Genomic DNA, 13565 nt, shown 5'->3' on the forward strand with positions numbered 1-13565 from the left:
GAAGATAAGGTCATTTTAGCAACTAGGAAACCTAATGAATAGTAAAGAGAAAGGAAAGCAAGTAAAATGAAAAGAAATGAATAGAAGAATAAAAATTAAGAAAGTGGGTGAGGGAAGGTAGAAGAGAGTAGAGTTAAGGAGTGACATAAAAGTAACCCAATATTGCCTCAAATGGAAAGTGATCTTGTTCCCACCCAACCCAAGTGGTCTAGCATAGGGGCTGGGGATTATGAACCAAAAGAGCTAGAGCAGTATGAGAGAAAACAGGACGCAAAGCTGTTCGGTTTATTTGTCTCAGAGCAGAGGGATACAGAGATGTTCACAATGGGATGACTCTCCACACTTCTTGTAAAATTTCAATGGTACCCAGAGAAATGTAGGGAGCATTTTCTTGTCGTTCATTAGATTCTGAGGAGGCAAGCCTAAACTCTGCTGCTCCAACCAACCTAGAAATACTCAGTAAAGTTTCCTTTTAGTTTTGGGAATTCACAATATTTCATGTTTGTCTAAACTTTGCTGGGGCTAATGTTAAAAGGACTCCTCAGATCCCTCCAAAGAGGAAGTGTGGTGTCATGGAAAGGAGGACTAGATTAGGAATCAAGGACTGAAATTCAAATCTCAGCTTTGTTGTTAACTCTCAATGGGTAGGACCCAAAGAATTTTTGTAATATTTAGATGTGCGCGAAGCACTTGAGATACAAAGACAAAAACAAGGAAATAGTTCTACCAAATACCAAAGTATTTTTGTAGTAAGCATTTTTAAAATGGGCATTTGCGAGTGAATGAAATGAAATGTAAATGAGGACTGAAGGCACTCACAGCAGCTAGGTGGTACAATAGATAAAGTGCTGTGTGTGGAATCAGGAAGATGTGAATTTAAATAGGGCTTTAGACATTTACCAACAATGTAACCCTGGGAAAGTCACTTAAACTCTGATTGCCTCAGTTTCTTCATCTGTGAAATGGAAATAATAATAGTACCTGCCACCTCAGGTTGTTTTGAAGATAAAATGAGTTAATATTTGTAAATCATTTTGCAACCAAATGAAAGCTATAGCCACACAGTTAAATGGCAAACAAAAAAGAAGTTGGTGGAGTTGGTCTTATCATACATCCAAGGGCAACAAGAAACATGATTTCATGGAATATTCAGTAATTCCTTATTGTAGAACTAAAGATAAGTATTCAGGGTAAGGGAAAGTGTAGACTATATACAAGCTTTATGCATTTGTATCAGGAACATCTTCAAGAAAAGAATTGGCAGGTGCTAGGGTTGGCAAGCATTAAAAAGCACTGCAAAAAAATTAAATAGATTGTATATTAACAGGTAAGAAAAGAGTTACTATTGATGTAAGAGTAATCACTACATTAGCTGTGAACAATTAAGACTACTGCCTTGTCAAGAAAAAGATATGAATATAAAAAGAATATATTCTTGTTATAATAATCTGGATATTATGCTTAATATGACATATAAAGAATATATAAATAATTTTAAAATTATGAACATAATGGTGAGAAAGAGATATAACATAGAGTTAAAATGATCGAATCTTGAATTATTTAAATAAGTAATAAACAAATAAAAATGTTAAACAGGCATCAAAAATGACATTGAAAACAATTAAAAGGCAGAAGTTTAACCACTCTAAATCTGTTGACACAAGAAGAAAATCAAACAAGCCCAGTAATCACTTTAGTCAGTAAATGTTTGACTTACATGGCAAGTGAAGAAATATCCCAACATAAACTTGTTTATAAAATCTCATAGAGAAGGACTGTAGACATAGTTAAGCAATGTTGTCTCATAAAGCATACAGAAGCTATGGAAAGTTAAACCAATCTAAAGAACTTTGTATGGAATCCCTGTAGGCACAGTGATATCTAGTGCATTTAAGGGTAGATATAGAATAATAAATAAAAGAAAATGGAAAAAATCTCTAATGATTACTATAACAAACTATAACAAGCCATCAAAAGCAGTATGGAGGGAACACTTGTAACCAAACATCACAATCCAGGATATGATTGTAGGAGGGATAGAAATCACATAAAGGAGAAAAAAAGATGAGAAAAGCTGCCTAGTTGGAACACATGCATATAGAAAGTTAAGGAAACACAATTTTGAGAGTATTGATGGATAAAGAGGCTGTCCCAAAAGTCTTAGTGCAATTTTCAGCCTTAATAGCTTTAAACTATACTTAGACTTTTGAGACATCTTGTATATGAAAGATTTCTGAAAGAGGAGAATATGAAAAAAAAACTTGGATCTTATTAATAAATTTAACAATATTAATAAATAGATGACTGATAAAAAATCAACAATCACTTATCTATATGCCTATTCTTTCACCAATATAAAACTTTTATATGAGTCATTTATACACAATTCAAGGGCATCCTTGATGAGGGTATTAGTAGAAAACAAGGATGTGTTTGCAAGAGATATTCAACAACAGACAACATTTTTGTCATTTTGTACTTGAGTGAAGGATGTAGAAAACATAAGCCCACATTTTGCTTATTGTCTGCCAATTATGAAAAAGTTTTTGATTCAGTAGACCAAAAGAACACCTTAGAGTCACTTTTCCAATAGGGTATTTCCTGTCCCTATTTGAAGACCCATCTAGGTTCCGTGAAGCGTATAACAATAGAAATAACCCTGTTCAATGAACCTCTAATGACAAATATCAGGTTAAAAGGAGAGATATATACGGTGACAAAAGATATTCACCTCTGTAATGAAAGAGATCTGGTATAGAGTCCAAGTTGAAGATGGTTTCTTGATGGATGATTAAGTCCTCTGGATAGTCTTGTTTAGAGGTGACATTTTGCTGGTTGCATCAAAATTGGAATATTGCATAGCCTCTGGGAAAAGCTGTGTAACCACTCAAGAGTTTGTGTAAACCATTCCCACAGGGAAAGCCAAGTAGATTAAAAAGTTATACATCATACAGATTCACAGTTTCACTTAACAAAAAAACAGCCTGTTTCCAAACCAGCACCATCTACTATTTCCTTAAATAATACCTATTTGTCTGTTTATTTATTTATTTATTTGTCTGTTTATTTATTTATTTAAGGCAACGGGGGTTAAGTGACTTGCCCAGGGTCACACAGCTAGTAAGTGTCAAGTGTTTGGTCTGAGGCCAGATTTGAACTCAGGTCCTCTTGACTTCAGGCCTGATGCTCTATCCACTGTGCCACCTAGCTGCCCCGAAAATAATGCCTATTTGAAGAAAAGCTTTTCTCTACAATAAATCGTCCATTCACTATAATGGATTTTTTACCACAGAGTCAGAAGAATCTGTGTTAATGAAAGGGATGGATTCATTCCCTTGAGAGCTCTTTTTTCTTCATTATCATTTGGGGGAGCAAGAAAGGCATAGGATAGTCTATATAGGCTGGGTTTACAAAATGATGAACTCTGTGCTATTGTAATTCTCTGTTACTCCCTCTGTGACCTGAATTGTACTTTCACTTACAGCCAATGGGAAGGTGAAGCTGAAAAATGTAATGAATGCCTTGCAGAATCTCAGCGGTGAGTGAAAAAGTATTTTATTTCTTCTCAGTGATTATAATATGAATTCTCTTATTCTTCCTATGTACTGATTCAACATTTCTGCCTCTTGACCTCCAATTCTTTATGTCCAGACACACTGGAGGAGGCAATTCACCAGATTCTGTCACTGCAGAGAACTTCAAACCCCATGGCCAAAGTCTGTAGATTAGCTATCTGCTTTGCCAGAATCCATCGGCCTTAACCAATACATTTCTTACTGTGTGGTATGAAGGCTTCTCTTGAAAAGATTGTCAGGGTCTCTTGGACCAGGATTATAGCAACAGATCATCTTCCAAGCTCTCTCAATGACTTTCCATGTATAGCCTTAGAAACTGTCGCTGTGTCTTTCAAAATGAGTTTGGACAGCATTTGGAAAGTACTTTATACATGTGAATTGTTATTTGTATTATCTCACCCTCAATCTAGGAATGCTGAATCCAGTTCTGAAATTCATAAGATAATTGTATTTACGTGTAAGTTTTGTACAATTTGTCCCTCTTACACACAATTCCATATTTTTCTTACTTGTCTCTCCCATTAGACTGTGAACTCCTTGACGGAAGGGACATTGCTTTTGATTTTCTTTTTATTCCCAGCACTTAGCATGTTTGCCTGGCATATAGGAAGGACTTAATAGATGCTTATTGATGACTTGGCTTTGAATCCCTACAATTTAATACAGTATGTAACATATAATAAGGACTTAATAAATGCTTGATTGATTACGTTCTTCAATTTTCTTCTTTCTGAAGGAGGGAATGTTGATATTAACAACTTGGACAAGGTTCTGGGAAACCTGGGGATCAAGCTCACAGGTATCGAAATTGAGGAGCTATTGAGTAACCTGCCTGTTAATGGTGAGCATTTCTTATGCCCCTGTGTGCTTTTGGGGAAGCTTTGATTTCCTGTCTGAGAATTTCTGAAAGGATTCTAATTTAGTTCACATGAAAAGATAAAAATACCTATAGAGAAAACCCATCATAATGTTTGATAAAATATTATCTCTGACTGAACCTTCTAGTCAAGAGTTTCCCAGAATGCCACTGAGTAGAACCCAGGAATGAAAGACTCCTTACTCTTTACCACAGGCCCCACCTGAGCTGTCTAGTGGTCCTCTTTAAGGAGAGAAACCCAGTGTGAATCAAGGAATCCTAACTAGCCAGATGAAATTTTCTAGTACTGGATTTGAACTCAAGAAGACCAGAGTTCAAATCCTGCTTTAGACACTTACAGTATGATCCTGGACAAATCACTTGTCCTCACTTAACCTCCCTTTCCCATATGCTCTAAAATGAGCATAGTAATAGTACCTGATACATAGTTGCTGTGAGAGTGAAATGAGAAAAAAATTAAATATATATATGCATATACATATCGTTTCAAACTTAAAGTACTATGTAAATACTAGCTATTATTATTATTTCAAAAGATCCATGTTTTCATTGGTGTGAGTATATTGAGCAGAATGCAACCAATGCACACCTAAGGATTTCCTTTCATCTTTCTTTGACCAAGAAAAAATCATTATCTAGTGGCCAGTCTTCTAAAGATGATCCCTTATCCACTTAGCATTATTTGTCTTGTACAGTAGACCCCTGTTGATTTGCTAGCAGAGTTTTTTAAAATTTACATGACAATGTAAATGGAAGATATGTGTGTTATAAGTTTGAAAAGTGGTTTGCAATTGAAAAGACTAAACAGGGCCTCTAACTGGTCCAAAATTCATGATTTCATAAAAAAAAAAGAATACAGGGTCCTCACCTCTAGGCCCTTCTGGCCATTTGTCAAGGGGTATGAGTCTTCATTGTTTCAAAGAAGCCACGTCCTTGTCAGTGTGAGTATTCCCTCCACCAACATATTTTGCAAATGTTCTCTCATTTCTTAGGGTGCCTTTGAGAGTCACTTATGGGGGCAGCTAGGCGGCACAGTGGATAGAGCACAAGTCATTTAACCCCAATAGCCTCTCAAAAAAAAAAAAAAAAGAGTCACTTATGGCCAAAAAGCAAAGTGAATACTGTAACTAAATTAAATTGACACATGCAAATGAGCAGTGTAAGTGTGGGTTGAGAAATGCAAGTAGATAGATTATTGAAGGAGAACCAACGGGTCTTGGCAATTGATTGGATTTGAGGATGAGGGGAAAAGGAGGAGTTGAGGATGACACTCAGAAGATTTTTATTGTAGTTCAGTTGTTTTTCAGTCCTGTCCAAATCTTTGTGACCCCATTTGGGGTTTTCTTGGCAAAGATACTGGAGTGGTTTGCCATTCATTCTCCAGCTCATTTTATAACTGAGGAAACTGATGGAAACAGGGTAAAGTGACTTGCCCAGGGTCACACAGTTAATAAGTGTCTCAGGCCTGATTTGAACTCAGAAAGATGAGTCTTCTTGACTCCAGGCCTGACCCTCCCTCCATTGTACCACTTAGCTGCTACAAGCTTAGTAATGATTCCTATAGCACTGAACTCGCAGCAACCTTGTTTATAAAAGATGAGAATGGTGAAAGATAAGAATGTGAGGAATATGTAATGACTCCAGAGGGTGAAAGATGCCACTTATTCCTATGTCTTATCATCTCCAAATTCAACAAGAAGAGGAGAGTTAGCCTTTGACACGAGCCTACACCTAAATGGAAAGTCACCTGGTAATTCAGAAATAGAAATTGTTTCCCTCTGGTCCAATCTATGCTAGAATGAAGAGGCCTACACTTTGTACATTTCAAAGGGATGTATAAATGTCATTTATCCCACATTTGATTTGAATAGCATAAATTTCTTCAGTTAAATGCTTCAATTTCTGGAGTTTAAACAAAGTGAGCCTACTAAATGGGATTGTTCTCCTGAAGGGGTCATACCTGTTTCCATTTGAATAATTTAAATGCTATTTAAACATAATATTTTTATAATAAAGTTAAACTTTTATTTCCTCATAGACAATGTATCTTACACTTAACCAATTAGATGAAACAAATTTGCAAAGATACATAAAATATTAACTACATACAAGATCGTGGTCCTCTTTTGCTTCTGTTATCAAAAATTTTTAAAGAGGAGTTTCCTAGTACACAGGGTCATATCATGTGCAGGCTGAGAAGGGACATGGAGATCACCTAGTCCAGCCCATTCATTTCATAAGGGAGGAAAATGAAGCCAAGAGATAGGAAGGGGCCAATTTTTTCAATCTTATTCCTACAATGTCCTGAATCTTATATGTGAAAATATAATATTTGATTACAATAAAAGTTCTTCTGATATTCATTAGCAAAGAGAAGGGAAGCTCCCTGAATGATTGTGTAGGTAGCTGGGTGGATATAGCGGATATAGAACTGGACCCAGAATCCGGAAGACCCGAGTTCAAAGCCTGAGACAAGTATTAGCTTTGTAACCTAGGCAAGTCATTTAACCTCTCTAAGCCTCCGTTTCCTCATCTGTAAAAAAGAGACAATAACAACACCTGGCTCGTGAGGTTCTTGTGAGGATAAAATGAGTTAATATTTGAAAAGTACTTTGCAAATCTTAAAGTCTTATGTAAATGTTAACTATTATTATTACTATTATTATCATCAGTTTACAGATTGATGGCTTTTTTTATTTCTTAGTTGCCAATTATAAATTAATCTTCAGAGAAAATAGGATAAAATTCCTGACTTCAGAGAAAACTGTTGAGTACTTCTGGTTTATCTCATAATTTCAAAATGTATGTAATACTATTTTTGTGAGGCTCTGTATCCTCAAGTTTCTGTCTAACCTCTGCCTTATCTTGCAGCTATTGGAAGGGTCGACCTGAAAAAACTTTTGGATAATGTGAAATCTATTAAAGGTGAGTAAGAAGTTATGATGAGAAGGTATGTAAAAATGACATCTCAACATTTTTCAGAAAAAATCCATAAGAGGAAGCATGGCATCGTAGAGAGAGGTATAGTCTTAGAGTCAAGAAGTCCTGAATTCATGACGTGCTTCTGACACTTAGTAGCTGTGTGACTATCGGGCAAATTACTTCCCTTCTCAGGCAGCATCCTAAATAGCATATATTATAAATAATTTCTTGATCTGCATAGACAGAGATGATCAATTTGTAAACATTTAAGTGTCCACAACATCTATGCCAGGCACGGGAGATAAAAAGAAAAAGAAAATTAAATGATCCCAGCTCACAAGGAGTTTGCCTTCTCTTGGGAAAGAAAACATGTACACATATGAATATATGCAGAATAAATACAACATAATTTGGGAGGAAGGGTCCTAGCAGTGCAGGAATCAGGAAAGTCTCCTGATAGATTGTGGTTCACCTTAAAGGAAGAGACAGAGACTCTGACATAGAAGTAAGGAGACTGTAGGGAACAGCTAGTAAGATAATATAGAGACAGGAAATGGAAGGCCATATGTGAGGAACAGAAAGTAGGCAAGGGAAAGTGATGTATAATGACACTAGAAAGATAGGTTGGGGCCAGGTTGTAAAATCCATAGAGACAGGAATTTATGTATTTGATCCAGGAGAAATAGGGAAGCAGGGGAGTTTACTGAGTGACACAAGTCAGTAGATCTGTGCTTAAACAGAATCAGGTTGGCGCCTTTTTGAAAGAAGGATTGGAGGGATAAGGGACTATTGAGTTATGAGGACCAATGAGAGGCTGTTCAAGGGAGAGATGGATGGTGACAAGCTAAGGATGTGGCTGTGTGAGTAAAAATAAAAGGGGGTATATGTGAGAGATGTTATGGAGGAAGAAGTGACAAGATCCAGCAACTGATTAGATATGGGGTGGTGAGAAAGAATCATGAGTCCAGGATAACAACTGTGACGCTCCCTATTGTAGATAAATGTGCTAAATGATCATCACTCTATTTAAATCCACTTATAAGTTTGCCGGATTCTCTTCAGTCCCTTTGTAGCAAGTCCTGAATTTCCTGGAACATAATATGTTACGTTTTTGCTTCATTTTTCCTAATGTTGAGACAGACAACATTCTAGTTCTCCAAGCCAGTGGTGAAGAGTAGGATTGTATTCAGACAAGTTGAAACAATTGGGACAAATGCAAAGATAACCAAACCTACTTATTACCTAGATCTATGTAACTTACTGCATCATTGATTTGTCTGTCTTCACCAGACAATTGTCTAATGACTATTTCATACTTCTCAGTGTAGTTCTCTTCAGTCTAGCATAGTCCTCTGAACCAGAAGGAAGTAATTTCCATTTCTGAATTCCCAACTAACTTTCTCTTTATATGTAGGCTCATCTCAAAGGCTAACTCTCCTCTTCTTGAATTTGAAGATGATGGGACACAGGAATAAGTGGCATCTTTCACCCTCTGGAGTCATTAAATATTCTCACATTCCTATCTTTCACCATTCTCTTCTTTTGTAAACAGAAAACATTGATGTTCAAAATTTGGAAAACTTTCTGAAGGACATGGGGATCACACTTACAGAAGAAGAACATCAGGATCTCCTGAAACACCTGCCAATTGATGGTGAGTGTTCTAGATTATACTGTGGCCATCAGGGGAACTTGGGCTTGCTTGTGTGGAAATATGTGATACTTACTAAGGAAAGATGCCTCAGACTACTCCCTAGGCTAGAATTCTTCAACTTCAGAGTAAGCATAAAGACTAACCAGGGGAAGATAAGGTCATTTTAACAGCTAGGAAGCCTAAGGAATAGCAAAGAGGAAAGGGAGCAAGTAAAATGAAAAGAAAAGAATAGAAAAATAACAATAAAGGAAGTAGGTAAGGGAAGGTAAAAGAAAGTGCAATTAAGAGGTGAGAGAAAAGTAACTTAACATTGCCTTAAATGGAAAATGATCTTGTTTCCACCCAATGCAACTGAGCTAGTATAGAGACTGGGGATTATAGACCAAAAGAGCTGGAGGAGGATGACAGAAAACAGGAGGCAAAGCTGCTCAGTTTATTTGTCTCAGGACAGAGGGATACAGGGGTATTCACCATGGGGTGACACTCTACACTCCTCATAAAGTTTCAGTTGTACCCACAGAAATGTAGGAGACATTTTCCTGTTCTTCATTAGACTCTGGGAAGGAAAGTCTAAACTCTGTTGCTCTGGACAACCCACAAATAATCAGTAAATGGTTTCCTTTAGATTTGTGAATTCACAATATTTCATGTTTGTCTAAACTTTGCCTGGGCTAGTGTTAAAAGGACTCCTCTGATCCCTCCAAACAGGAAGTGTGATGTCATGGAAAGGAGGACTAGATCGGGAATCAAGGACTGAAGTTTAAATCTCAGCTTTGTTGTTATTCTCCTTGGGTAGGGCCTAAAGAATCTTTGTTTCCCAATCACCTTGCATAGAGTAAGCATTTTAAAGATGGGCATTTATGAGTAAATGAAATGAAAAGTAACAGAGTACTGAAGGCATTCACAGCCACTAGTTGGTGCTGTGTGGAATCAAAAAGGCTTGAGATCAAATGTGACTTCAGACAATGACAAGCTGTTTGACCCTGGGAAAGTCACTTCACCTCTCTGAACCTCAGTTTCCTAATCTTTAAAATGGAAGTAATAATAGTACCTCCCTCCTACAGTTGTTATAAGTATAAAATTAATTAATACTTGTAAAGCACTTTGCAAATAAATTAAAGCTATAGTCACACAGTTAAAAGGCTTGAGGAGGCAAACAAAGAAGGAGCTGGTAGAATTAGTCTTATCATATATCCAAGGGTAACAGGAAACATGATTTCATGGAATTTTAGTCATCCTTATTGTAGAACTAAGGATAAGTATTCAGGATAATGGAAAGAGAAATGCCAACAATGTGCAGGCTATACACAGAAGCTTTCTGCATTTGTATCAGGAGCAGTTTCCTCAAGAAAAAAATTGATAGGTATTAGGGTTGGCAAGTATCAATGAGCATGCAAAAAAATAGATAAAAAATAGAAAATAATAAGTAATAACAAAAATAGAAAAAATAGAAATAGATTATATCCAACAGGTAAGAAAAAACTTATTATTGACGTAAGAGTAATCACTGGATCATTTGTGAACAATAAGACCACTGCCCTTTCAAGAAAAAAGATCAGATTATAACAAGAATATATTACCTTCTTGTTATAATGTTCTGGAGATGATTTTTTATATGACATGTCAAGAATATAACAAGAGCATAATAGTGAGAAAGAGATATGGCATACAGTTGAAACAATTCAATCCTGAATTATTTAAAGAAGTAACAAACAAAATGGAAAATAGGCATCAAAAATGACATGGATGGCCATTAAAAGGCAGAACTTTAACCACTCTAAATCTGTTGCCACAAGAGGCAAATCAAATGAGCCCAGTAAGCACCTTAGTCAATAAATGTTAATTTACATACCAAGTGAAGAAATATGGCAACATTAGTTGAGGATGGCAACAATAGTTTTAGTTAATAAACTTCTTTGTAAAATCCCCTAGAGAAGGCTGATGGACGTAGTTATGAGGAATATTGTCTTATAACACATAGAGAAGCTGTGGAAAGTTAAACTAATTTAAAGAAAACTTTGTAAGGAATCCCACTAAGCATGGTAATCTCCAGTGCAGTTAAGGATAAATTTAGAACAATAAATTTTTAAAAATGGTAAAGATCTCTAATGATTAGTATAATAAACAATCAAGGACAGTAGAAAGAGAACACATACCCAAACATCACAATACAAGATTAGCTTATAGGAGTAAGAAAAATGACATTAAAGATAACAAAGATGTGAAAAGCTGCCCAATTGGGACAGATGTATATTATAGAGATTTGTTCTGAAGAAGACACAGTTGTGAGAATACTGCTATATATACAGGCTGTCACAAAAGTGTTAGTGAAATTTTAAGCTTTAATAACTTCAAACCATTCTAAGATTTTTCTCTGTAGGAAAGGTGTCTGAAAGAGAGGGAGATATGAAAAAAAAAAATCTTGGACTTTATTAATGCCAAAAAAAGATGACCAAGAAAACAGTCACTGACCTATATGCCTACTATCCCACCAGTATAAAATCTTTATTTTGAATCACTTATACTCAATTCAAGAGCATACTTGTTGAGGGTATAATTAGGGAACAAGCAGGTGTTTGCAAGAGATATTCAACAATAGACCACATCTTAGTCATTTTATAGTAGAATGAAGGATATAGAAAAGTAAGATCCCATTTTGCTTATTGTTTGCTAATTATGAAAAAATATTTGATCGAGTAGAGGAAAAGAACACATTGGAGTCTCCTTTCCAACAAGGTTATCTCCTATCCATATAGAAAAATCAATGTAGAATCCTTGAAAAGTATAACAACAGAAATAACCCTGTTCAGTGAACCTCTGATCACAAACATCAGGTAAGGTATAAAACAGGGATATATACGGTCTCAAAAGTTTTTACCACTATGTTGGAGGAGATCTGGTGCAGTCAGAGTTGAAGAGGGTTTCTTTGTGGATGGTTAAGTCCTCCAGATAGTCCTGTTTGGAAATTACCTTTTACTGGTTGCATCAAAAACTGGAATATTGCAGAGTCTCCCGGAAGAGCTCTGTAACCACTCAAGAGTTTGTCTACCCACACAGGGAAGGCCAAGCAGATGAAGAATGTCTATTATGCAGATCATGACATTCCCTTATGTCATAAACCTATAGAGTGTGTCCCTGTAGAGTATGTATATCTGGGAGAGAATAAAGATGGACCATTTCTTCCCAGAGTTGAAGATGAGAAGAGTAGGTAGGTTGTCTTTGGGAAATTTAAGGTTCCATTAATTATACCAAGATTCCTGTGGAAACAAAGGCCCATTTTTTAATACTAACATTCTGCCAGTGTTACTTCTGGTGAAACATGGAATACAATGTTCTCCAAAGAATTAAAAATTATATTACACAGAAGGGAATAGAGAGGTATATAGTGGCTGTTACCAGTATAACTAATGAGTAAGTTTGAGGGGTTAAGAAGTGGATAAACAGGGGCAGCTAGGTGGTGCAGTGGATAGAGCGCTGACCCTGAAGTCAGGAAGACCTGAGTTCAAATCTGGCCTCAGACTAAACACTTGACGCTAACTAGCTGTGTGACCCTGGGCAAGTCACTTAACCCCAATTGCCTTAAAAAAAAAGTGCATAAACAGAGTGTTCCACTGGTACCTTCACTGGTCAAAGAAAGCACCCAGCAAGTTGCATAGTAACCTTATGGAAAATTTCTGGGAGGGATGGCAGGTGAAAGATGAAATGCCTTAGGAAAAAGTTTTGAGCTTCTAAACATAAATATTTATTAAGCAATGCATGCCAATTGCCCAACAAATCAGAACCAGTAGCCTTCCTCGCCTTTGGCACTGGACCCCGAATACAGTGGGAAACAGACTTTTATACATTAAAATCAATCAAATAAGACCAATTAATTAAAAGGAACAATTAACCAGGATATAACATTAGATAATCTGATTTCTAATTGGAGGAAAGATTAGGGACTTTCCAAGTTCAGAAAGGGAGAATGAATAGTTGCAGTTTTCTAAAATCAGAAAAAGAGGTGTCCCACTCCCCCCAAGTTCCTATACTCAACCAAAGGAACATGAAAACAATAATTGATTGATCAGTATGGGGCTGATTCTCAGATAAGACACGTGGGGTCCTTGAGATGTATAATTGTGAGAAAACTCCTTACATCAGTCTTCAGATCTAACTGGGTTTCTGGTTAGCATGACCTCCTAGGTCCTTAGTTAAGGGTCTCTGAGCAATTGGTTGGGGTGGTCCAGGTTCCTAGCCATACAGGGCTAGGTTCAAACAGTGCAATAAAGTTTTTTCACAATTCCCATAATTGAATAAAGTTTTCTCATAGGACAGAAATTGGACTAAACTCATAATTGAATAGAAAGGGAACTTAACTAGCTCCAGAACTGAGTCATAAGATGGAATCAGTGTGGTTCATTCATTCCCCAACACCATTTGTTGCTCCAATACCCTCAGTTTCCCCAGAGGACACAAAGAAGAGTCAGACAAGATATGCAGGCATGGGTGGGTTACTAATATATTTAGAGCTGGAAAGACCTTATAGGTCATCAGG

The 13565-nt window shown here is 36.5% G+C and overlaps 1 protein-coding gene across 1 annotated transcript in view; it reads left to right on the forward strand.

The window, feature by feature from the left end:
- Nucleotides 1-13565, forward strand: part of EFCAB3 (EF-hand calcium binding domain 3) — a 143737-nt gene that overhangs the window by 79337 nt on the left and 50835 nt on the right. The window contains exons 21-24 of the mRNA XM_027872970.1: nucleotides 3488-3541; nucleotides 4315-4419; nucleotides 7327-7380; nucleotides 8930-9031. Coding sequence (XP_027728771.1) covers nucleotides 3488-3541; nucleotides 4315-4419; nucleotides 7327-7380; nucleotides 8930-9031 — 315 coding nt within the window. The remainder of the gene's footprint in view (nucleotides 1-3487; nucleotides 3542-4314; nucleotides 4420-7326; nucleotides 7381-8929; nucleotides 9032-13565) is intronic.

Source organism: Vombatus ursinus, unplaced genomic scaffold (genome assembly GCF_900497805.2).
Source record: "Vombatus ursinus unplaced genomic scaffold, bare-nosed wombat genome assembly UNPS02014801.1, whole genome shotgun sequence".
In the NCBI taxonomy this organism is placed as follows: domain Eukaryota; kingdom Metazoa; phylum Chordata; class Mammalia; order Diprotodontia; family Vombatidae; genus Vombatus; species Vombatus ursinus.